This window comes from Diabrotica undecimpunctata, chromosome 4 (genome assembly GCF_040954645.1).
Source record: "Diabrotica undecimpunctata isolate CICGRU chromosome 4, icDiaUnde3, whole genome shotgun sequence".
NCBI lineage: Eukaryota > Metazoa > Arthropoda > Insecta > Coleoptera > Chrysomelidae > Diabrotica > Diabrotica undecimpunctata.
In genome coordinates this window covers 161,092,084-161,118,427 of record NC_092806.1, presented here as the reverse complement: position 1 = coordinate 161,118,427, position 26,344 = coordinate 161,092,084, and the positions used below count along the sequence as shown (strand labels likewise).

At 33.8% G+C, this 26,344-nt stretch overlaps 1 protein-coding gene across 6 annotated transcripts in view; it reads left to right on the top strand.

Moving 5' to 3' along the window:
- sick (sickie) overlaps nt 1–26,344 on the top strand; it is a 677,587-nt gene that overhangs the window by 213,176 nt on the left and 438,067 nt on the right. For all 6 annotated transcript variants that reach the window (XM_072530832.1, XM_072530834.1, XM_072530833.1 and 3 more), the window contains exon 4: nt 6,100–6,152. In XM_072530832.1, coding sequence (XP_072386933.1) covers nt 6,100–6,152 — 53 coding nt within the window. The remainder of the gene's footprint in view (nt 1–6,099; nt 6,153–26,344) is intronic.

Below are 26,344 nucleotides of genomic sequence, written 5' to 3'. Positions count from 1 at the left end.
GCCGCGGCACGTACTTCTCTAAATTTTCATACTTTTATGATAATACTTCCTTTTTCGTTTTTAAAGTCGAACCGACAATGTTTACATGTCCTCATCCGTTCGTATATAGAAACGATATTCAAATATTTTCCCGCTAAATTTGCATCACAATGCCACTGGAGGTAAATTAAATTCATAAAAGTCAAGATGAAATCATCGTCCCGTGGCGTCAAATATAACCCACATCGCGATAAATATTCAACAAAGAACATGCGGATAGTTGTGTAGCTCACACTAGTACTATGTGTATAATAAACCTATGTATATATATATACATATAATAAAAGAGGTCAGCTTCATTGATTTATTGAAAATGTTTAGTTTTATACTTTTTTAAAGCATCATCAGTTCAACTACAAAAAATAATTGGTATAAGTTTACAAGCCAAAATATCAATGATGGATTGATATATATATATACATCGGTTTAGAACGTCTTTCGACGTTGTCCGATACCTAAACACCATCTCTTCCTATCTTCGCAGTCGTTTGTTGTTAAATTTCTTTCGCTCATGGACTTGTTTACGCCGTGTTGCCATTCTAATCTGGGTCTTCCTCTTTTCCATCGACCTATCGGTTGCCATTCTATTACTTTTTTGGGGAGTCTTGATGCTGGCATCCGTTGAACATGCCCATACCACCTTAATTGTTTTTTCTCTATATCTTGAGTTATATTTCCTTCTATTCCCATACGTTGTTTTATTACATCATTTCTGATTCGGTCTCGTCTGGAAATACCTAAAGATCTTCTCATTGCATCCATCTCTACTGCTTCTATTCGCTTTTTGTTCTTTTCACTAATTCTCCATGTTTCAGCGCCATAAAGAAGAGTAGTTTTAATCATGGTCTCATATATATTAAATTTCCTTCCTTTCGTTATCTCTTTACTCCACAGTATACTATTGAGACATCCTAAGACTTTCTTTGCTTGAGTGATTCGTTTTTCTATTTCCCGTGTATCAGTTCCTGTATTGTCAAAGGCAACACCCAAGTAGTCATAGCTCTGACAGCAGGAAATATGTTGTCCGTTTTCGAGGTCTATGTTATCTGACTCGTTTCCAATACAAAGATATTTGGTTTTTGTTGTATTGACATTCATTCCCCAGTCGTTATATTCTTCTATCAGTTTTCTTAGCATGTACTGCATGTCTTCCCTGTCGGTCGCTAGCACTACCTGGTCATCAGCAAACTGGAGTGTATATATACATTCATTGCTAAGCTCTATACCCATCCTATGTACCTTTCTTTTCCATCTTTCCAATGCCGCTGCAACATATATCTTGAATAAGGTTGGTGAGATACAGCATCCCTGTCGCAAGCCTTTTGTAACCAGGAATTCTTCCGTTAGATATTTTCCTGTTTTTATCTGTGCCTTAGAGTCTCTATATAGTTCTTGTACAGCATTTATCAATGTGTGGTTGATGTTAGATCTTTTCAACGTTGTCCACAGTTTTGTTAAGGGGATGTTGTCATATGCTTTTTGCAGGTCTACAAAAGTGATGGATTGATACTTACAAATAATTTGTGAGTTTTTTAGTTGTTATATAAACTGCAAGGTTACTTAACATTAAATCAAAATATTTAACCAAAAACAAACACCAAAACCAAGCACTATGTTCATTAACAGTTACTATTGTCTAGTAATTTCAATTTTACGGAAGGCATTATTAATCTATGTTGTTTTAGTTCATATATAAACAACAACGACACTAAGTATTTTGCATTGTTTGTTAATTTTCCGTTGGTAAATGAGAAGATCGTGCAATGGTTGATTGATCGTGCAAATTTTGGTTGATCGAACTACGCAGTACTGCAAAAGTTATGGAGTGGTTCTGAACACAAAAAAACGAAAATAGTTATTGTCAGAAGAACAATATTAAAGACGAAAATTTGGACACAACACGCAAAAAACACAGAAATTTTAAGAAAGATGAAAAAAGAAAAAGAAATACTCAACATTAGGAAGGAAAATGAGCTACTTTGGTCACATACTAAGAAATAAAAAGTATGATGAGAGTTGATGCGATTGGTTATACAAGGGGTGGAAGGAAAAGGAAGACCGGGGAGATTACTCAAGTGCTGGTTGAGAAGTTTAAAGCAGTGGAGTGGAAAAACAACAATAGAACTCTTTAAATCTGCCGCAGATAGAGTAAAGTAGGTCATGACGATCGCCCATGTCCTTAAAGAACAAGGCACACTAAGAATAAAAATAACTTCAGGCAAAAAAGTAGACCACTGAACCACTGAACTGTACCACTGAACTGTTCCGCGCTGCAATAAATAAAGTAAAGATAGCCGTGATGATCGCCAACATCCGGAACGGATAGGCACTTTAAGAAGAAGAAGAAAAAAGTAGAAAATCTAGTTCTTAAATATCGTGCAAATATGAGCACATGTCGACTCACCACTGTGGTGCAATGTGGAGATGTATCCAGTTCCGCTTAACCTTCTTTTTTAAATTGTCAAGTGGATTTAAAATAAAAATATTGTATGATGTATACTTCTTTTGCGGCTTTTGCCCAAGTGGACCAAGCGGCCAAAACGCATTGACTGCACTATGAACGATCTAGTATACATCCAGTATACTACGTATGCTGTATGATGCGTTAAAATTGTTATAAGGACTTGCAAAAACTTTCAAATGAACATAACAAATCCTGAAGTAAAATTTCGGACCAGCGAATTTCAAAACAGTGAGCCTCATTACAAGCAACTGTGCTACAGAGATTTGAACGTAGAAAACGTAGAAAAGCAGCTCGTTTGACTCACTTGCACTGAAGCACTTCGATAAAACGCAGTCAAACAATATTGCAATAATACGAGCAATTGCTTTTTCCGTTGTCTTTGACCTACAAGTCAAAATCATTGTTTGTGGAAATTTCGTTAACTTGGTTTTTAAATTCACTCTATAGTTTTTCTGGACCTTCTAGTTGTTCTTCGATGTTTTTTATTCTATTGTTAAATTCTTTTTAAATGTTATGTTTTATGTTTATATCGTCAAAATGAAGTACATTGGTTCTTGATTTTTGTCGCTGAATTCGTTTTAACCTTAGTTTAATATCTGCTACAAGTGGTTGATGATCAGATCCAATATCTGCCCCAGGAAATGTGACTTTTTGATGGCATTTCGGAAACGCCCATTTACAAGTATATAGTCTGTTTGATTTCTTAGAGACTATTAGGGTTATTGTCAGGGTTATTATATAGTTATATTAGGGTTATTACCGAAAAGTGCCAGGGCCACTTTCATAAAGATGAGGAAATTCTTCTGCAACAGAGATATAAGCATCCCTCTCTGATTAAGAATGCTAAGGGGTACGTATTTAACACGCTATTATATGGTGTAGACGCCTGGACTCTCAAGCAGAAAATAGAAGGGAAACGGAATCCAGGCCGTAGAAGAATGTCATGGCTGCGTAATTTGAGAGAGTGGTTTGGCTGTACCACTAATGAACTCTTTAGGTCAGCTGTAAACAAAGTCAGGATAGCCTCGATGATTTCCAATCTCCGATAGGAGTGGCACAAGAAGAAGAAGAAGGGTTATTGCCATCATCAAATGGGGTTTTCCAAGTGTATAGTCGTCGCTTGGGTAGTTTATACCAGGTATTTGCAATGATCATATCGTTTTCATTACAAAATTCATACAGTTACTGTCCTCGATCGTTAGGTTGTCTTAAACCATAAGTCCTAACCTACAGTCTGACCTCGTCGACTTTCCTCAATTCTTGCATTGAAGTCGCCTATAATATATAAAATTTCGTGTTTATTAAGTTTCTGTAAGATATCTTAGATCTGATTATACAACTTCTCGACTTCATCGTCATATTTTCTATCTGCAGTCGGGGCATAGATTTGAAGTATGTACACATTTTAAAATTAGATTTCCTTATTTTTATCATTTCTTTACGAAGTATTCGCATGTTTAAGACCTAAGAGGCCTCGTGGTATAAATATGTTTCTCCTCTCCTGCCGAATCTTGGCCTCCGCTTTCCATGATTAGTAACGGTTTGCAATTGCAGTGTCAATTCTATGGTGGTTTTCCTGGGGGTGCTCTATAAGTTAATGCAGTGGTTCCCCTTTGCCTTCTGTATTATTATGCGTTGACCATTAGTTGTTGATTCATCCGCCTTCGGGGTCGATTTCTCAACCCCAGGACAAAAGAATGACCTTCCACTCACCAACTCATCCGCCCTAAGCCGTTGGTCAGTAAATGGGGGATTGTTTATACCTGCAATCACTCGGACGTCAGCGTCTCATTTGATATCTAGCAGGATGCACCGGATGACCATAATGAAGATCATCACGCGGGCAGGTGAGGTTGACATTTGGATAGGAGAGGCTATACGTTTCGCATCATTATCCCTTGCATCCTAGGGAAATATACAGTTCTCAAATAGGCATTTATTATAGTATAATACGCGTATATTATACCAATAAATCCTGGAGCTTTGCTCTGTTTTTTTTTAATTTACATATTTTTTCTTTAGTGATTTCCATGTTGTCATCATTATTAGTCTCTGGATCTAACACTGTCAGTCACCATTGTACGTTGGTTTATATACATACATGTATAACATATTCATTGTACTGTTTCTATTATGTTAAATATTGTTTTGAAGCTATTTTCTTGTGGCATTTTAACGTTATTACTATTTTAATGGGAATAAGCCACAATTGAAGTTTATTGACTTTTTTAGATTTTTATATTTATTAATTCGTTTTTTTTTTACTTTAAATATAATAGAGACGGTGATCCTTACCTACATCGACATTTTATACTTGAAAATTCTAACCGCTGAACTAAAGAACCCCATTACTCAACCATAAGTGTCCGACTGCAAGACATCGTCGTTGCCTACAACGTTACAACTAGTCGCCACCCATAATGACGTTTTTTTATGACGTTTATTATACGTGTGCCTACTCTTTGTACACACCCTGATTTGTAATTATGTCTATCCGTCCTTCGTAATAGGGCTTAGGAAATCTGCCCACAATTTCTATCAATGGAGTATGTACACATAGTTTGCCGATTGTTGTATAGGTGCTGTTTGTGACATGTCAATTATTTTAATGATGAAATCTGTTTACTTTAAAAGATAATCGTGGTCGATTCGCTTGGTGCAGAAGGAAGTTTTCAATCAAGAATAAAATTTCAGATAACACGCAGTTTAGTTCTTAGTTCTATAAATGACTTTTTAAATTTTTATCAAATTATTTGTACAGAAATTACGATTATTAGGCAATATTATCGACCCAAAGCAAAGCTTATGTAAATTAGCATACAAAATCAATACTAACTAAACTAAAACAATAAGATACATTCTTTCAAAAATTTAAAAATTAAGCGACGGTTAGATACGCTAGTTAGTTTAATTAGTTTGCTTCTTTTTTGTCCCATATCAAAATTATCCGACTTTGGCGATCACCATGGCAAACGCTTAACAGTCTTATCCTGCATTGGTCCAATCTGGAATGTTTCTCAGCCAAGAAGCTAGAAGCTTTTTTTCTTGAGAATCAGCTGCAGTCTTTCATACTTTCATATGTCATCTCAATACACAGGGTGAGATTTTAGTGCGACATTGGACGATTTTTCCATTATGGTACAGAATATCCAAAAAATTATTTAGAAAAATGTAAACAATGATATTCTCCAAGCTTGAATTTTACTTTCTTCTTGCTGTTTTTTCATTATTATTATTAATTTTTCTAACATGCCTGTTTCTTGTTTTTTCTCAACTACGTTAACATTTTCCTCAGTATCAGACCTTTCTTCACAAACTACTTCTTCTGTATTATATTTTTTTCTTTCCTGTATTGTTTTCTTGCAACCGATAATTTTTTCTTTAGCAAAATGTACAAGTATACACAAATCTCTTTTATAAAAGAAACCAAAGCCAACCTTTCACTTCGATAAAGTTTCTCCCGAATTTTTGTATCAAATATTTGTAAGATATACTCAATCAATTAGAGAAAAAGAAGAATATCAAATCACATAACATAAAATGTATGCTTCTACTTCTGTTCTTTATTAGAAAAATAACGCATTTTTCTTTTGCAGCGTGCCAAAAAATATCGGATGTGCAAAGAAAACCCAAGACTCCCAATCAAATGGTAAGTTGAACAATAAACTAAATTATTTTTTGATTGAATTGATTATTTTTAAATTGTGCCCATAAATTGTAAGTTTGTATACAGATAAAGTTATACAAATTAATTAACTAAAAAATGAGAAATAAATTTATATTCTTTAAGTTATTTAGTGGTTTAATATATTTTGAAGCTTTGATTCTTCTAAAATTAGTGGACATAAGCTGAAATAAAATGGACATTTTGTAAGGATGTGCTGGTTTATTATCAGATATCTACAGTTTGAAGATTCTGGTGGTAGCTGTTCGGTCAATGTGCTTGTGAATTACTGTCATAAGAATTTTTAGGGGATTTATCACCACGTATTCTCTTTTTTTTCTGGAAGCTGGAGCCACATATTTATAGAAATTTTGATCTATTTAAGCTTTGAGCTTTGAACAATACTACTAAACTTGTTTACAATATATTTTGCCATTCAAATAGACATGACTGGAATTCTATTGATAATATCGATGCTTTCGTCAATGACTGATTCAATTGCTAATTCATCTCACTGGTCATAAATATAAAAGATATTATATAACAATAACACTGAAAACTTTTTTTAAAACTTCCACAAAATTTATTATATCTTATCACTACAAATGTTTCAGCAGAGTGCATTTCTCAAGCGATCTATTTTTGGTATGTGTTTACACTTTATAGTCTTTAAAGAAATAGTTTGAGGAGGGGAGAACTGTTTGTCTTAAGTTGGTGATTTAGAATTATGTCTGCATTTTTTAATTTGTTAATTTACATAAATTAAGGCCTTTATTTTGGATGTGAAGAATTGAAAATTCTTCATTAAAAGAATGATTATGATCTAGGTGAAGTACGTATGTAGAATCTGTTTTTTTATTATTGAAAGCCCTTGTATGTTCTGCTATACGTTTGTCAAACGTTCTCCCGGTTTGACCGATGTAAGTTTGGAGCAGTCGCCACATTCTAGTTTGTATACACCACTGTATAAGTGCTTTTTATTTGGGCTCTTGTTTTGTAGTTAGGCATTGAGGCAAATATCTTTGCCTAAATAATGATAATAAAGATTCCGTTTTATTGTCCATTAAGAGCACCATTTGACCTTTTTGGCCATCTTGGGTTTAGAATTTAACTTTTGGGGAACGTAATCCACAATACCGTTCATTCATCTAGGTAGCTTTGTTGACAATGTAAATACACGTAAATTCTGCACACATAATTTTATTTTATTATTATTTGTGCTCTTTTTACATCTTTGGACGTTTATTTTTATTTTAGCTTTAAATTTTAACGTACAATAGCCCAAGTAGCCAAAGCAAGGAGACTAAGACGGTTAGGTCGATCGAAAAGAACGAATGACGAGAGGTTACCAAAGAAATTGAGACAAACAGAGTTAGCAAATAAAAGAAGAGTAAGACGATCTAAAAAAGATAGCTCGATGAGGTGGAGAAGGATCTAAAAGAGAAAGACTGGACAGCGAAGATCAAAGACCAAAGAGAATTGTCAAGCTGGGGGCCTAAAAGGCTTGCGTTAGCATTATAATAAATTATTAATTAAATATATTTTGACAGAAACTACTATTTTCATTTACTTTTAGTAAAATAAAATTATGGAAATGATGAAACGTATCAAACTATTTTATTTAATGGGACTATGATAATTATAAACATATATTTCGATTAAACATTAAAAATTTCTGTAAACATATCTCCGGCTTCCAGACTAAAGCAACGAAAAGAAAAATTGGAAATGTCACAGTAGACAAACGGCTTTTTGAGGAGTTTAATCAAACTTAGGAAGATCATTCCTAACGAAACGTTTTTCTCTCTATCTCCGTCTCTCTCTTAATATCGCTACGAGGCAATCTTTCATTTAACGCTTGTTAGATCAGTTAAAAACTCATATTAATCCCAATAATATATACGTTTCTAAAAGGCGCTTCTCTGGGTTTTAGTCTATTCATGGAATATTTGATTAAACGAGTATTTATGGTCACATACAGGGTGGCGCGATGGTGTAAAAAAGAGTAAAATTAAATTCGTTATACTGGGTGTTTGACAAACAACGCAGAATTTCTTCTTCTTTAAATATCGTCTCTCAAAGAAGATTATATATTATGATCATTAATATATCTTCCTCCTACCTCCGTTGCTCGTAGGAACAGTTCTACTGAACTAATATAACTATTCCCTTAAGCGGCCACTATACTACTCGCAAAGTTGATCTAAGTTCAGTGAGTACGAGAGTGTAGACAGGTACTTCGCAATGAAACATTTTTTTTTTCAGATAGGCATAAAAATACTTGACATGTAGTACAGTGTCATCTTGTACGATGAGGAGTTGCCTTGGTACTGCAGTATGTACAACGTACTTTGGATCCATGCTGAGGCATATGGGCTGCTTTGTCAGTTCTTATTTCTAGAGAACCTTGTTTTTTGATCCTGTTACTGGTGCTTGGTTCGTCCATGGTTCTTCTTCCAAATGTTGACATTTGGAGGTCTGCTTCAATTAAACCGGTGGCCACAACAATTTTAAATTCTTTCAAAGACATTCTCGTACCAGTTGTGGATTGTTTAAAAATTATATATGAGTTTAGTAATGTTAGGTCAACAAAATGGAAAAAATTCTATGCTACCACTTTTTGGATTTTCTATCGAATTCGTAACAAGATACTAAAATATCAAACTTATCTACGAAGCCCATATATTTATTGTAATCTCGTACTAATTGTTTGCAATTAATTTCTACTGATGTTCTAACCTTTTCTTTCCTATACACAGTGACATTTTCTTCAGGTTTGTGAAAATTGCTTAGAAAATGAATGGGTTTTTTATCCACCCATTGCTTCATTTGGAAAACCTTTTCTATCTTTTCGAGTTATTCCAGATGCGCAGATTTTATCTTTTATTAAGTCGCGTTATAATGCAACAGAATTAAAATAGTTATCGAAATAAACTTCATAATTTTTTCCAACTAAATCTCTTATAAGATCTTTGATTACACTTGCCTCTAGGTTTTACTTCCTTACATCTTTTACTTTTCCGGTGTGTATTTGGAATTGTAAAACATATCCAGACTGATCAGCACGTACCCATATTTTATATCCCCTTTTTATGGGTTTGCCATTAATCATAATTGCCATTACCTTTCTTAGGTTGTAATAAATTGATATTTATGTGCAGATGAGAAAGCATCTGCACACAAATCTATAACGCTACATACATGAAAAAATAAATTGATCCCTGATAACAAAATTTGCAGACCAGAAATCCCTACAACTAAGCAACTTTTTCACGCCCATCAAAAGGTTTATTCCCAAAAAACACTTTATTTTTTCAACTGTTGTGGGAGTGTTCTTTTTGTTATTTTCTTGGACTACATATAAATTAGATTGGAAAAAAGTGTATTTATCAGGTTCTCACTAAACACATAAAGAAAGAAATCAAGTATCAGGAACATTTGGTCTAACGTTTTCTGAGAAAGCACGGAGTTGAGGGGCATTATTTGGGTCCGTGGTCCATTTTAACTTATCAAGAATAACAACTGATACCTCGTCTTCACCATCACTGTCATGCGCACCATCTTCATTGTCTGAAATATTGTTTTGTTCATCTAAAACGTCCGATGGGATATCTGTTAGTAAAGCGTAAGCGTCATTACTTGTTAGTTTACTCAAATCAACCCATCTTTTCATTTTGGAATTCTGGAACAAAACATCTACTACTACTAAGGATTTCCACAGTTTTCACTGTCTTCCTTCACTCAACCGTTTTCTCCAATTTTCCCTGTCATTCCAGTCTCCATCTCGCAGGGTTCTTTTCTCCATAGCCTCGTCGATTTCATCTCTGAATGACCTTCGGGGTCTTCCTCTCTTTCTTCTTCCAATCGGGCTCCATTCTGTGATTTTGTTTATCCAGCGTCCTCTGTCCGCTCTTCTGACGTGGCCGTACCAGGATAGTCTCTTCTCCTCTATATAGTCGATTATGTCTGATTGCACTCCCATTATCCGCTTAATCTCTGCGTTTTCAATTCTGTCTCTTTTTGTAAGTCTACAGCTTCTCCTGAGGAACTCCATTTCTACTGCTCTTATTCTACCTCTATTTCTCTTGTTTATTGTCCAGTTTTCGGACCCATATGTCAGGATACTTCTTGTCAGGGTATTATATATTCTCTTTTTTGTCTTTATCGTAATGTTCTTATCCCACAACACTGAGTTTAGTTGTCTTATACAGTTTCTTGTTTGTCTCAGTCTGTTGTTTATATCTTCTTCTGTTGTTCCCTGGTTCGATATTATGGTTCCTAAATACTTGAATTTATCTGTTCTATTTATTTGTCTTCCCTCGTCTATCTCTAGGTTTCTCATATTATTGTTTTCTGTTGTTAGGTATTCGGTTTTCTCTAAGTTTATTTCCATTCCGTTGTTTTTATATTCTTCTTCTAGTTTTCTGAGCATAAAGCTGAGATCTTCTTCATCTTGTGCGATGACTACTTGATCGTCGGCAAAACTTAAGGTGTATAGGTATTCGTCTCTTACTGGTATGCCCATTCCTTCGCACTTTCTCCTCCATGGTTTGAGTGTCTTTTCCAAGAATATTTTAAACAGAGTAGGGGACGTAGCACAGCCTTGTAGAAGTCCAAACATACCTATTACAACAGGAACAAAACATACCTATTAGTTACTGATCGGCCTAGTGGCACCTATTGGAACCACCAATAAAAATATCAAAATTCACTTAGTTATCTACGTAGATCATAAAGACTCAATACGGTAATACATAAATATGTACGTCTATTTGTTAACAAATTAACATAATACATACCTTTTATCGGTAGAAGAATGTTTGTTTATTTACAACAATAAATAAGCTCACTGTCATTCACTCGTGAGCGTGTTGTTTAAAGGTGGTTCCAGCGTGGAGCCACTAAGCCGCAAAGGGTTAAAAGGCAACTAACTACTGGAAGGAAGAAATGACCATCAAAAGCAAGTAATATACAGAAAAGCAATTTCCATTCATCTAGACATGAATTCGTCAAATGTCCTTTTCTTACCGACTAAGAATCCCCGATGCCTTTAACGTTCATTTATGAATGTATGTCAATCAACTAATTGTTATTCAAGAAAAGTCTCCGCGTGTGTCGTCGAATCTCCAGCCGGACATTTATGATGTACGTTCAATCGAAAATTATGCAGTATACGTAATGTCCATTATCGAGGATCGATCTATTCAATCAAGATGAATAGGAACTAATGAATGCCATTATGCTAACGTCAAGGTACCTATTGGAGGTCTAAAGAGTATAAGTTATACAGCTATTATTGCAGTAAATTACAGGTAATTGTTTCATTACTCAAAGGTTTTATTTTTTCTTTAGTGTAAAGAAACATGTTTGTAGTACGTAATATTTTTTAAGATATTTTATTTTTACAATAGAAATAAGAAATGCTTTTGAACAGCAGATGAATTACAGACATTACAGGAACAGGATGAAACAAAATAAATTACACAATAATTGGTTCTCGAAAAAAAATTTAAAATGTGACAAAATCATAATCATCATTATTCAGCTAATTAATGTGTCTACTGCTGGACGTAAACCCCCCTCTGATGCTTTATTAATATCTCTGTATCCTATGCATTTTGTATCCAGTTTGTATGCATAGGTCGTAGATCGTCAGTCAATCTTGTTGTAAGAATCAGGTTGAAAACTCAAAAAATAATTCATTCAGCAGAAATTAATATTTTGTTATAGGAGAGAAATTATTATTTCTAGAAAGAATTGGGGTGCCACCATGAGCTGAACTTGGACGATCAAGAATTTATCTTGTTCGGTTGGGACTTTTAGGTACCCATCATGATTAACAGATCATTCAGAGTGAGTGTTTTCGGTAGTCGCCGACGAATCTGTTGCAAGGATCTGGTTATAAAAATGTTTTTATTTGCCTGATCTGTTTGCAGGCATATCAGCTATGTCGAGGCAAAATAATAAAAAGCCGAATACAAAAAACTGTATAACCCATTATTGAATTTCATTTACGTTCCTCTTATTTTTGTTCGATTGGGTGTTTTGCTTGATCAGTGAAGAGGGGTCTTGCCTGACTGAAGGATATCTGTGTACAACAACGCAAGCTAATATTTAAGGGCATAGGCCCAAAATGTCGCCCGTCAAAATGTTCAATGCGTCTTAAATGTATTTATTTTTTTTTGAATCCTTAGAAAACTAATAAGTAGACTTCGGCAAATATGCATATTGCATATTTTGCATATTGTGCATATTTTATGCAAATATTTCATATTGTGGCATGTTTGTATAAAAGTTTGCATAAAGTGCATAAAATTTCAGATTTTTATACTGTATTTGAAAATTTTTAAACATACCAATTTATTTCAATTCTTGTATAAAATTTTGTAGTCATTTTAATCAAGAATTGATCTAAGTACGTAATCTCTACAGGTACAAAACATTTACAATTTCAAAGAAGATCAATTTAAGTAGCCCTCAACATTCTTAGAAAGTCTCGGTCACTGAGGCATTCAGTTATTGGATAATCGCTAAGGGTTCGCTCATTTGCATTTTATGATCTAATCCCCAAATCTATCTACAATTTATTGTATCTTAACAGCAGGTAAACGGCTAATAGTTTTGTTCCTAATTTAGGGATTTTCCAAAATCTCCCAGTTTATTGAATTAGGTACCTAAACATTTCTAATTTGATGCTCAGATTTGTAAATCATTTTTGTTTTGATATTCAAAGCGTAAACACTCGTTGTGCGTAACAAAAAGGAAGATTGTGATTGTATAATGCCTAAAACAACCAGTGCTTCAACTTGGATTAAACCTTATAAAGAGCTGTCTATGGATATGGGAAAAATCTACTGTTCAGTATGTGGCAAAATTGTAAGTATCTAATATTTTCTATTAAATATCTAATATTTCATACATACAGGGTGTTTCCAAATGACACTTACAACGTTTGACTGTAGATACTTCTCGAAAAATTGAACAAAACGATATAGTTAATGAGGGGTCAAACTTATTTACTTTTCGAGATACAGGGTGTTAAAATTAAAAAAAAATTAAATTCTTTTAGTTAATAACAACAATAACTTTAAAACCAATAAACGTATTTACTTGAAATTTAGTACTCGTAGGTTGTTTTTAAATGAAAAATAGCTTCCTTTAGTGAGAAAAAATTGTCCATGGTACAATACAATGGTGTGTATTTAGAAAAATTTTTCACCTTTACTTTTTTTTATGAAGTCAGCTATTCTAAAACACAATTATTTTTATTGTAATTGAATTAACAAAAAAAAACTTTTGTTGAATTTTAAAATAAGTTATATGATGTACTAATGGTTAGTAACAAAAACTAATTTGTGGATTATTACTGCATTTAAAACACTTAGCGAGTGTTTTTTTTTTCCAAACCAGTTATTTGATTAACCAAAAACACCTTGTATATTTTTATATTTTAAAGGTTGGGTTAAAATAAAGGTTTTTATTTTTATTTATAGATAGCATGTGAGAAGAAATTTCAGATAGACCAACATGTGAGAACTGCTTCACACATTGCAAAAAAAGGAAAAATAGGAGGAAAACATCAAACTTCAATGGCTAAATGTTTCCAATCTACTTCAAAAAAATTAGATAAGCAAGAAACTTTTAATGAAGACTTGTGTCGCGCATTAGTGTCTGCAAACATACCGCTTTCAAAATTAGCAAATGTAAATTTTAGTTCGGTTCTAAAAAAATATTGCAAACTTAATGTTCCAAGTGATCGGTCTCTAAGAAGAAATAATGTGAACGGGCTATACTCGTCGGTGTTAATTAATATTAAGGAAGAAATTGCAGATAATTATTTTTACATATCTGTAGACGAAACCACTGATTCCTCAGGAAAGTATATTGCTCATTTATTGATTGGTGTTCTTAAAGAAGATACCTTACCAAAATCTCATCTTATTTCATGCCAGCAACTTGAGAAAACAAATGCTTTAACAATTTCGCGTTTTATACAAGAAACATTAGCAACTTTTTTTCTTCCGACAACTATTCCTTCTAATAAATTACTGCTTATTTTATCGGATGCTGCTCCTTATATGGTGAAAGCAGGACAAAATTTAAAAATATTTTTCCCAGATTTAATACATGTTACTTGTGTAGCGCATGGATTAAACAGAGTTGCAGAGGAAATACGAAAAAAGTTTCCTCTTGTAAATACCATGATATCCAGTGTCAAAAAAGTATTTCTTAAATCTCCTATAAGAATTCAACTTTATAAAGAAATGCTACCTAACATTCCTCTTCCACCACAACCTATTTTAACGCGATGGGGAACATGGTTAGAAGCAGCTAATTTTTATGCAGATCATTTTGTTAAAATAAAGAACATAATTGATACGTTAACAGATGAAAGTTCCCAATCTCTTTTGGATTCTAAACAAACTTTTCAGAGTAACTTGCTTCAACAAGAACTTTCATTTATAAAATCAAATTTTAGTTTTGTTCAAAAAACAATTACTCAGTTAGAATCACCAAAACTGTCATTGTTCGAAAGTACAGCATTAATAAAAGAATTTGCGTCATGTTGTCGGAACGTTAGAGGTAATATTGGAAAAGATATTTTAAAAAAATTTGAAGCTACTATGGAAAAAAATAAAGGTTACCATATTCTTTCTGAAGTAGTCAGTGTTCTAGCTGGAAATATTTCGGAAACAATTAATTTAGAACCAAATGTTTTGGTTAGTTTGAAAAATGCTCCCGTTACATCAGTTGATGTTGAACGAAGTTTTTCCATATATAAATATATGTACTCAGACAGAAGCCACAAGTTTTTGTTAGAAAATTTTGAACACCACTTGGTCATTTATTGTTACCATAATTCTAAATAAGTTTATTCATACTTAAAAATGATGTAGTTACTTAAAATAAATGTAAATCTTAATGAATAGTAGGAAATATTTAGTTATGTACACTTTTTTTTTAAATAAAATTGTTACTATTTTACGATTTTTTTATTTATTTGTATGCATATTTTGTAAAATATTTGCATATTTTCGGGTAAACACGTGCATATTTATGCGCATATTTTCTACATTTTTATTTGCATATTTGCCGAAGTCTACTAATAAGTATTTTGGAAAAATTTAAAGTCAGAATAACAGATTGCATTATTACAGAGAGCCAAAAGTCCCTTAGAATAAACAAAAAGTTTCTTTTGAATGAGATATTTGAAATTAAAAGTAACACTAAATTTTCTCTTTTCTTTTTATCCCTGTAACTTATTAAAATAAACATAGAAGTTTTCTGGGACTTTCAGCCTTCGGTTATTATATACTTATTAGTTTTTTCAGGATTCGAAAAAAATTAATATATTTAAAACACATTGAATATTTTGACTAGCGTAATTTTGCGCCTATGCCCTTAAGGTAATAATTATCACTTTAAAAATCCTGTCCTTGGACGACTTCGTGAACGACTTTGATATTACGCGTTGAGAAAGCATTACAATATCTCTTTATATTCGATATTGCAAAATGACAATTCTGACTCCAATATTCGTACAATTCGATTGGTTAGGGACTGACGTATTTTCAATGCAAACGAAATAAAGATCTGTACGTAAATATGCTTTCTAAATATGAATATATTTGAATGATATTCAATGCAATACATTGATTTTATTTGAAAGATTACAAGAAAAAAATGGGACTCTTAAAAAGGTAGTGCAAAAAACTATAACTGACTTTATTTTTCTCAACTCTTTTTTTGATTACACCAATACGAATATTTACCGAATTCTTGATTTTTGTCTCTAGATACGACGAATACTTGAGTTACCATTATCAACAGCCTAGCTTACACCTGAAAACAAACAAAAAATGTAGCGAAACATTGAAAACGACCCACTGACGTGACGGAAAAAGAAACAGTAACGATTAGTTAACTGGCCAACTTCTTTTGGTTGGGGCCCTGTAAAAGTAATCATCAAGCCGTTTTAACTTTCGTCAATTGAATATTAAAAAATACCATAATAAAAAAATCAAACTTGCTCCTTACGATGTATAATTCATGAAGTCTAAAATTTTACTGGGCCTCTATCATTTATCAATATTCACCATGGCACAATAATCGACTGGCCCCATTGATATTCCATCCGTATGGCAGGTTTGATTTTTAAACAGACTTCATTCCACGAAATATGTAAAAATAATGCGGGCAAAAAGCGTTCGGGTCCGGTATTGGGAATTTCGGCAACGTGTTCGCGAAATTAATGGGATTTTGAGATTAGAGCTACAAATTGGACAGCTTAAATATTAATAATAAAGGTGTATTTAGTAGGAAAATGAATCAAATGGGCGACGAATTCTAAATAGATATTTAACAGAAAATTTACCGTGTACTCATTACAGGTTTGGTGAACTGTTTGTCTCGTATTCGTCCTATATTGGATTTAAATCTAGACTTATTTAGATCATTATATTTTAGTATGATTCCACTCATTAATCTAATCATTCTCATTGTCGCTACATGCCATCGGTGTTTTGTATTCTTCTTAACTGCCTGACATTCAGTTTCAATCCTTCGCCTTCTTTCATTTCATTAATCTCGTTCTAACTCACTACATTCATCTTATTCAGTAAATTTATTATATGGAGGGCCACGGGAAAGAACGATCAGACTCCATTTTTGGTCGGAATTTAGATATTGGCGCCATGTTTTAGCTTATCTTGGAAAGAACCCAAGCATGGTTTCATTTGTACAATAACGATCACCGTACAGAAGACATTAAAGGGGAAAGATATAAGCCAACGGAAAAGAACGATCAGGTTCCTCGCGCTGACGACTAATAACGATCAGATTCCGACGACCTTGTAACTAAACATAGATTGTAGTTTGCATCTTAGCGTCAGTTTTATTCTGTTATCGCTATGAGAGCTGCTGCCGTTTTATAGTTTTTATTAGTTTGTTTTTGCGAAGATTCATAATGTCAAGTGATCTTAGTGAAAGTGATATATCTAATGAAAATAATCAGCCAGGAGATGTCAAAAAGCGGAGAAAAACCGGCAAAATGAGTGATGTAATGAAAAAATTACGTGTCACTACTCACGAGGTCGGGGAAGACTGTAAGTATATTCGTTACAACTGTTTTCAAGTCATCCCCTTGAATGAAAGACAACGATTAATTTCTCATTTTAATGAGTTATTGGACTACAATGTTCAAAACAAATATTTAACAGGTCTTGTCACGGTTATACCTGTTGGTAGACGGAGAAGCCAAAACCCTGAAGCTGAAGCAAATTTTAATCAATCTTCCTATAGCTATAGAGTTCGGGTAAATGTGAGTGGCTCGTTACAAGATACTGTTGTTTGCTATAAAGCGTTTTTATCTTTACACGGCATCACTAATCGCCGTGTTCAAACCATAAAGAAAAATTTACTTGAATTTGGCGATGCTAAAGAAGATGGACGAGGCGGTCATAAAAACAGACATAATAAGTTGACCGATGAAACAAGAACAATGGTAATGAGCTTTATACAGTCCCTGAAAGGTAGGAAATATCAAAAATATATTTACCTGCAGAACTTAATACAGCCAAACTTCATCGAATGTTTAATGAATCACACAATAATAATAAAATAGACTACACTACATTTCGTGAGATATTTGTGGGTGATTTCAACATATTCGGCTACCCACGTAAAGATACATGTAGCTCTTGCGGCACTTTCAAAGCTAACATTGCCATTACGATGGATAAACTTGCTAACTGCACTGATGCAGAAAACAAAACATCATTGACAACAACACTGCAGACACTAATGCGTGAAAAGACAATCCATTTACGGAAAAGCGAAAAGTTTTACACCATGAAAAAAATATATAGAAAAAAAGCACAAAAAAACGAAACAATGGAAGCCATAACGATGGATTACCAAAAAAACCTCCCCACTCCCAACATATCAACAACTGATGTTTACTATCGCCGACAACTCAACTTCATATCATTTAATATTCATGTACTGTCAGATGCAACTTCAGTGTTTTATACGTACGACGAAAGTGTTGCCCGAAAGGGTGCCGATGATGTTTGTTCGATGTTGGAACATTTTATCTGGCCTATTTTGGACTCAAACATACGCCATCTGATAATTTTTTGTGATTAGTGCGGCGGACAAAACAAAAATTTTACCGTAATTCGCTTTCTCCACTATGTAGTGCACAAGCTTAATCGATTCGACCTAGCGAAAGTAATATTTCCTATTCGTGGACATTCTTACCTAGAATGTGATAAGGACATGAGTTTGGTGAATTCCAAATCGTATACGGAAATACCGGACGACTGGAGAGATGTATTAAAGAATAGTCGCATTAAACCATTACCATTCAAGGTAATAAACAGTGCAGATGAAGTTAACTTTCAGACATGGACCGAGTATTTGTCCCATCTTTATGTGCCAAAATGTCCTACGGCGACTAGGCCTATCAGGATTTTAAAAATAGAAAAAAACCACCCACGGTTTGTGTTACACAAAGACCACTATTTTGGCCTATATCTTACAGCCGTGTTAGTTCCCTCAAAAAATCAGGCACGTAAGAGAAAATTGAAACCTGTTCCACTAAAGAAGCTATATAATGAACCTCTACCTATTAAGACTGCTAAGTTGCACGATTTATTGCACCTAACCCAATTCCTGACAAACTCTGAAGCGCATTCCTTTTACCAAGGACTAGTTTCCGATGCCGGTACGAATGAAGGTAGTGATGTGGAATTTGCCGACGATCCACCAATCGACATTTAACGCGCAAAATAGATCAGAGTCCTGTTCCTTAATTAAAAATTTGAAGATTTCAAGTACATATATAATTAGCAAACTATTTTTTTTCATTTTTGTATTAAAAAGTCATATAGTAATAAACTGATAACTAAACATTTTGTATTTAATTGTTCTGAACCAAAATAAACGACTTGAAACTTTAAAATTCGATTTGTACAAAATGAACAAAATGTGAGTCTGATCGTTCTTTCCCATGGTCCTTCATATATATAATAACGGATTTATTACGGCTGTCGCCGCTTCTCCGCCCCCAATTTCCATCTTTTTCTGTCATATGCAGTTGCTTCTTCTAAGTCTCTTGCCGCCATTGCTTCATCAATATCGTTGCGCCAACTTCTCCGTGGTCGTCCTCTCTTTCTTCTTTCAGGAGGGATCCATTCCAGTACTCTCCTACGCCATCTGTACTCTGGCATTCTTTTAACATGTCCGAACCAGATTAATTGTTTTCTTTCTATGTCATCATTGATATTTCTCTCCATTTTCATTTCGTTTCTTATTTGTTCGTTTCTAACCCTCTCCAGTTTCGATCTACCGCAGCTTCGTCTCAGATACTCCATTTCTGTCGTCATAAGTTTGTTTCTATTAGCTTTGGTGACGTCCCATACTTCCGAACCGCAAAGTGTAATACTTTGGACTATACTACCGTAAATGTGTTTTTTGGTTTCTCGTCGAATTGTTTTTTGCCAGAGAAGAGAGTTTAAGGCACGGGTCGCTGCTCTGCCCTTGTTTATTCTTTCCCTGATTTCATCTGCGCTATTTCCCTTCTTGTTGAAAATGACCCCCAAATATTTGCAGGATTGCATGCCTTTGATTTTGTCGTCTTCCAAGACTAGGTCACATATTTCATCTGTTCCCACTGAGAGATATTCACATTTTGTCATATTCATGTTTAGACCTGCCACATCATATTCTTCTTGCAGTTTTCTTACCATATAGCTAAGATCGTAGCTGTCTTCGGCAATTACTACCTGGTCATCCGCAAAGAAAAGTGTATATAGCTTGTTTTCTTCCACCGTTATTCCCATGTTTCTACATTTTTTTACCCATTTCACTAAGGATCTGTCCAAATAGATTTTAAATAAGGTGGGTGACAGACCTTGTCTTAGTCCTTTTGTTGTTTGAAAAGGAGAGGTGATTTCTTGTCCCATTTTAATTCTTGCAAAGTTTTGTTCGTAATATTTTTGAGTGGCGTTAATAAGAATTGGGTTTATTTTCAAGTTACCCATTTCTATCCGTAGTTGGGAGATCGGTACACTGTCATATGCTTTTTAGTAAATTTATTACTTTTATTTATTCATTTTATTTATTAAAAATCATTTCGCTATATAAATTTATCGTTGTAGTAAAGGTAGTAACACTATACTTAAAAAAACATTCTAGATACTGTGATAAGTTTGTCGTTCTTCATTATCTTCTCCTATCGAATATTGGATACTATAAAGGCTCTCTAGTGCCTCTGGATCTCTTCTACGTATCGCTATTACCAAGCTCCAGCTGTTGGTAGACGTTATGAAGGATGTTACAAAATATCTTGAGCAAATGACTCATTAACGAGATTTTTCGATGTTTGTAACATTAAAGAAGTAGAAGATTTTTCATTGTGCATCGATTTGGTCTGAAGCCTAATTGAAGCTGGTCGAGATTATTATTTTGTTCAAGGTACCAGTAATCAAAGTAATCTTTTACTAACTATTGGAAAATTTTCTCATATGTATTTTGGTGAACATTTTTTAAAAATTTCTATATATTACCTCAATCCATCTTTATATATTTCCTCAATCCATATTTTTTGGTGTCTTTTATTTCTCTTCTAGTTCATTTGTATTTCTTTGGATACTTTTTTTATTTCTAGCCTTTGGTCCATTAATTTAAATATTTACAGTTTCTTTCTCTTGTTTGTTTTTGTTAAATATTTATTACAGATTGTTTCTAGCGTTGTGTTTATACAATTTTATTTTTCATACATACTTCGCTAGATTGTTTGATACGTGTGTTGTTTATGTGATCATGCACGTTCCTGGTATCTTCTTTTTTTTGTGCATATCTTGTGTGAAGTTCTTTGTTTATTTAAATCTGACGATGTTACAATAGCTGTTCTGATATATTTTTAGTTTAATTTCGAACACAAAGAACCAACAGACGACAATAAACGAAAAGAGGCTCAAATTACATCTATTACAGGAAGAATCAATAAAAGATTTATACAAAAGAAGACTAGACCAAAAACTAGAAGAATTCAGATATGACACGTTAGATGAAATGCATGAACACATAAAAACCAGCCTGATTTCAGCGGCCTTAGAAGCTCTTGGAGAAGACGACCAAAGGAACACCCATCAGAATATCAAATTAAGGGAAGACACATTGAAATGCATAAAAGAAAAGAAAAAACTACACATAAAATACCTAAACACCAAAAAACAGGAAGACTTAGACCTATATAGAGCGAAAAACAGAGAGGTAAAGAAAAGAGTAACAAATGAAAAGAACGAACGATGGGAACAAGCATGCACAGAGATAGAACGACATATCGGAGGAACGAGAAATTCAGAATCATGGCGAATATTAAAAGCACTTCAACGAAATAAGACAGAGAAAACCCAGATCGGCAAAATTAGTGAAAACGAGTGGCAAGAATACTACGTAGAACTACTTACAGAAAACCGTCCCCAGTTTCAGGAAGAGAATATAGAACATGCAGGAAATGGGGCATACGACCAGATAGAAATAAGCCTGGCAGAAGTTAAGAGAGCAATCAAGACATTGAAGAACAAAAAAGCCAAAGGACCCGGAGGAATACCAAACGAACTAATTAAAAACGGAACGGAAAAGTTATTCCGCATGCTACATAGAATGTTCGAAAGAGGACTAAATGGAGAAGAAATACCTGCGGAATGGACACAAGCATACATCACATCCATACATAAGAAAGGAAACAGGAAAAAATGTGAAAACTATAGAGGAATTAGTATAATATCGTCGGTAGGTAGACTTTACGGGAAAATTATTAAAGAAAAACTAGAAACTGAAATAATAGGAAAAATTGGAGAAGACCAAGCAGGGTTCACAGTAGGAAAATCATGCCTAGATCATCCGTACACATTAGAACAATTGATAGAGAAGAAAATGGCAAAAGGTAAAACGGTCCATCTGGCCTTTGTTGATCTAAAGAAAGCATATGACTCAATACCTAGAGTCAAATTATGGGAAGCAATAAATGATCTCGGAATCCGACAAACACTAATAAAAGCAGTTAAAGCACTATACAAAGAAAACAAAGTAGCTATTAAATGTGGAAATAAAGCCTACAATCCATTTAAGACGACAAAAGGACTTCTACAAGGCTGTGCTACGTCCCCTACTCTGTTTAAAATATTCTTGGAAAAGACACTCAAACCATGGAGGAGAAAGTGCGAAGGAATGGGCATACCAGTAAGAGACGAATACCTATACACCTTAAGTTTTGCCGACGATCAAGTAGTCATCGCACAAGATGAAGAAGATCTCAGCTTTATGCTCAGAAAACTAGAAGAAGAATATAAAAACAACGGAATGGAAATAAACTTAGAGAAAACCGAATACCTAACAACAGAAAACAAGGATATGAGAAACCTAGAGATAGACGAGGAAAGACAAATAAATGGAACAGATAAATTCAAGTATTTAGGAACCATAATATCGAACCAGGGAACAACAGAAGAAGATATAAACAACAGACTGAGACAAACAAGAAACTGTATAAGACAACTAAACTCAGTGTTGTGGGATAAGAACATTACGATAAAGACAAAAAAGAGAATATATAATACCCTGACAAGAAGTATCCTGACATATGGGTCCGAAAACTGGACAATAAACAAGAGAAATAGAGGTAGAATAAGAGCAGTAGAAATGGAGTTCCTGAGGAGAAGCTGTAGACTTACAAAAAGAGACAGAATAGAAAACGCAGAGATTAAGCGGAGAATGGGAGTGCAATCAGACATAATCGACTATATAGAGGAGAAGAGACTATCCTGGTACGGCCATGTCAGAAGAGCGGACAGAGGACGCTGGATAAATAAAATCACAGAATGGAGCCCGATTGGAAGAAGAAAGAGAGGAAGACCCCGAAGGTCATTCAGAGATGAAATCGACGAGGCTATGGAGAAAAGATCCCTGCGAGATGGAGACTGGAATGACAGGGAAAATTGGAGAAAACGGTTGAGTGAAGGAAGACAGTGAAAACTGTGGAAATCCTTAGTAGTAGTAGAACCAACATCGGCTAGAAATAATGAGAAGATTTGAATTAAAAAAAATAACGCATAGTCTCATTTAAGTCTTCTTATTACTATTTTACAAATGCCAATTCAACTAATAATCAAAATTTCTTTATCCAAAAATTTTTTAGAATATACAATATATAAACCAGATTGATTGATCTATATCTGATTAAAAATTTAAATTACCACCCTTTTCTAATCATCGAAAACGTGCGACGGAAGCAGGTCATCAAAGCGGTTTTTTCTCGGCCGAAGATTAATGTCCCTTTATCTAGAAATAAGGGATTAGACAGATCCCGTAATAAATTGTACCTGCCTATAGGTAGGGCGCAACTGGTAAATTATAGCCAGATAGATTATGTGAAAAAGGTATTACTACTCATGGGTTTAACCTTTACATAAAAGAAAAAGAAGAAGCAACCAAAAATAGTGAAGTGTACAGTAGATTATTAAATTATTAATCTAACTACATGGTAGTCATGGTACAGTTGAACTTTTTTTTAAGTGTGAAATGAAATGTAAGTAACTAGGACAAGTGTACTTAAAGAAGAAAGTTTAAAACCTTTAAAACTATAAATGAAATATAAAAAGCTTGCTCTCAGCTGGAATATTGGACAATACGGTACAGGAAATAGAGAGAAACAGATAAACCGATTGGATATCAGTAACACAGAATGTCCAGGGTCTGGAAAATCATCAGCAATTAAAGAGAGTGGTTTGGTTTTGTTGCTCCAAAAAAATCTGTAAATAAGGTTACGATAACCTTGATGTCCAATCTCCGATAGTAGAGAAACAGAAAGAAGAAGAATCATTTCTAGTGTATTTTAATTACCGTAGTAATTTATGATGTTATAATAGTATCTTATTTCAAATCATATTAAAAAAATTCTCATGCTCACTTCAAAATATTCTACGTGACCAATTTTTAATTGGATAAAAATAATATGTATTATTGTTATAAAATTAACAAGTAGGTTATGGTGCCATTGTTTGAACCTGAAGACGTAAGTAATGCCAACATACATTTTCAGTTAGGTAAAAATAAAAGAAATGAAAATTGGAAAGAACTGAAATATGGGTGTTAAAAAATAGTGCTGTTGGGTGCTTGTAATAAACTTGTGTGTGAAATTATTAAATAATCTCAACTTCTATATAATACATTCGGTACAGTGCTAGTCAAAAGTCCGTTCCTCCCCTTGTATCTTTTAAACGGTTATATTTATAATAGTGAAATTTGGAAGGAGGTAGTAAACAGGCGTAGGCTTCTTATCTAGTCATAACAAGTGAAGTAATAATGACAGATGACGTTACAGCGCCACTGTGTGAGATAATTTTAAATAGGACTTTATGGCAAGTTATACCTCATTTGAAAGGTATTGAAAATACCTATTCAACCATACTAATTTTATTTAAGTTTAAGCTTATTTTGATGAATAAATTAAATAAATACTTAAATTGTACTTTCGCATTTAATTAATAAATATTAAAACCTCCGCCTCTGGTTACTTGTCAAAAAGTTGACGTTTGTCAATTCTCTAGTTGTCTTTTATTGCAAAAGCGTTTATAGCTCAATATTTAGTTTCTATTTCTGCTTAGTTTAGTCAATTCAAGTTTAGTCAAGTTGTTTTTAGTTAGTCTTAGTTAATATTTCGTTTAATTATTGTTTAACGAGACGTTTACATTTTTACAAAGGCAAAATGGTACGTAATGTAGCAGACAAAGTAGCAGCTGTGTTAATAATTGGTGAATGTGGAAATAATTTCCAAGCAGCGGAACGTCTTTTTAATGAGAGGTACCCCGATCGCCTTACATCGAGAGCTTATTTGAGGAAGCTTCTTTAGAAGTTTAAACAAATAGGTAGTGTTCAAGATGTCAAACGATTTAGTCTACCAACAATTAGTGGTGACAAAAAAATTGACCTAATTTCAGAAATAGTCGTGAAACCTACTTCTTTTACAATTGCATCTATCTATGAAATCAGTCAAAAGACAGTACACCGAGTGTTGGTTCATCCATACAAATTAAAAATTATGCACCAACTTTCAGATGATGACCTCGACCGAAGACTAGAATTCTGTGAAAATATGTCTAATAAAATTAACCAACAGCCCGATTACATAAAAACAATTTGTTTTAGTGACGGAAGTACTTTTTCTTTTAATTGAAATGTTAACACCTTACCTCTATGTTACCTCACATAAAATGTGAGGTATTGGAGTTACACAAATCCTCACATCTTTCGTGAAACACATACTCAATTTCCAAACAAAAAAAATTATGTTTGGGCAGGTATTTTGGGAAATCACATAGTTAGGCCTGTTTTTCTCAATACTTAACCGGTGAAGTGTATCTGGAGATGTTACAAAATGCAATTGAACCGTTAATACTTGAAATTCTGGAGGATAGTCCAGATGAATTCGGTAACGATTTGAGACACTGGACCTTACACCACTAGATTTTATTTTGTGGGGATACATGAAATCTAAAGTATACGTTACAGCACCCGACAATATTGACATTTTAAAATGACACTATTCAAATAACCAGGTTTACATTACTATTCAGTCTCTTGTTTTGATTCAGAATCATAGTGATAGACCTAAATCTAATCCATAGTGATAAATTGAAGCACAAAGTGCGGCACAGTGTGAACACAGTTTTCTGAAACTTAAAACTTCAGTCAAAATATTGCTTACATTGCCCAATGAGATGCCAAAGACTTTTACTAAATCTCTTTCTGTCACTCGGCAATTTTCCAATACGATATCCTGTATTTTTTTTACAATTTTTTACGTTGTTGCTGTTTTTGGACGTCCTTCACATGAATCGTCTTGTACGACCACATTTTAACTCAGCAATCCATCTTTCTATTGTACTTATAATAGGCGAAGAGTCCTTGTATACTTTCAACATTCGTTCACAAAATTCCGTTGCTTTTAAACCTTAAACCAAAAATAAAAATACAATCACTCGATGTACAAATACTGTGAAATGAACTATACTGTAGCACGTCGATACTAAATGGCTTGTAAACAACTAATGAATTAACAGATTGAAATGAAACTTTACATACGTTCATATGATGAGTAGACCAATATA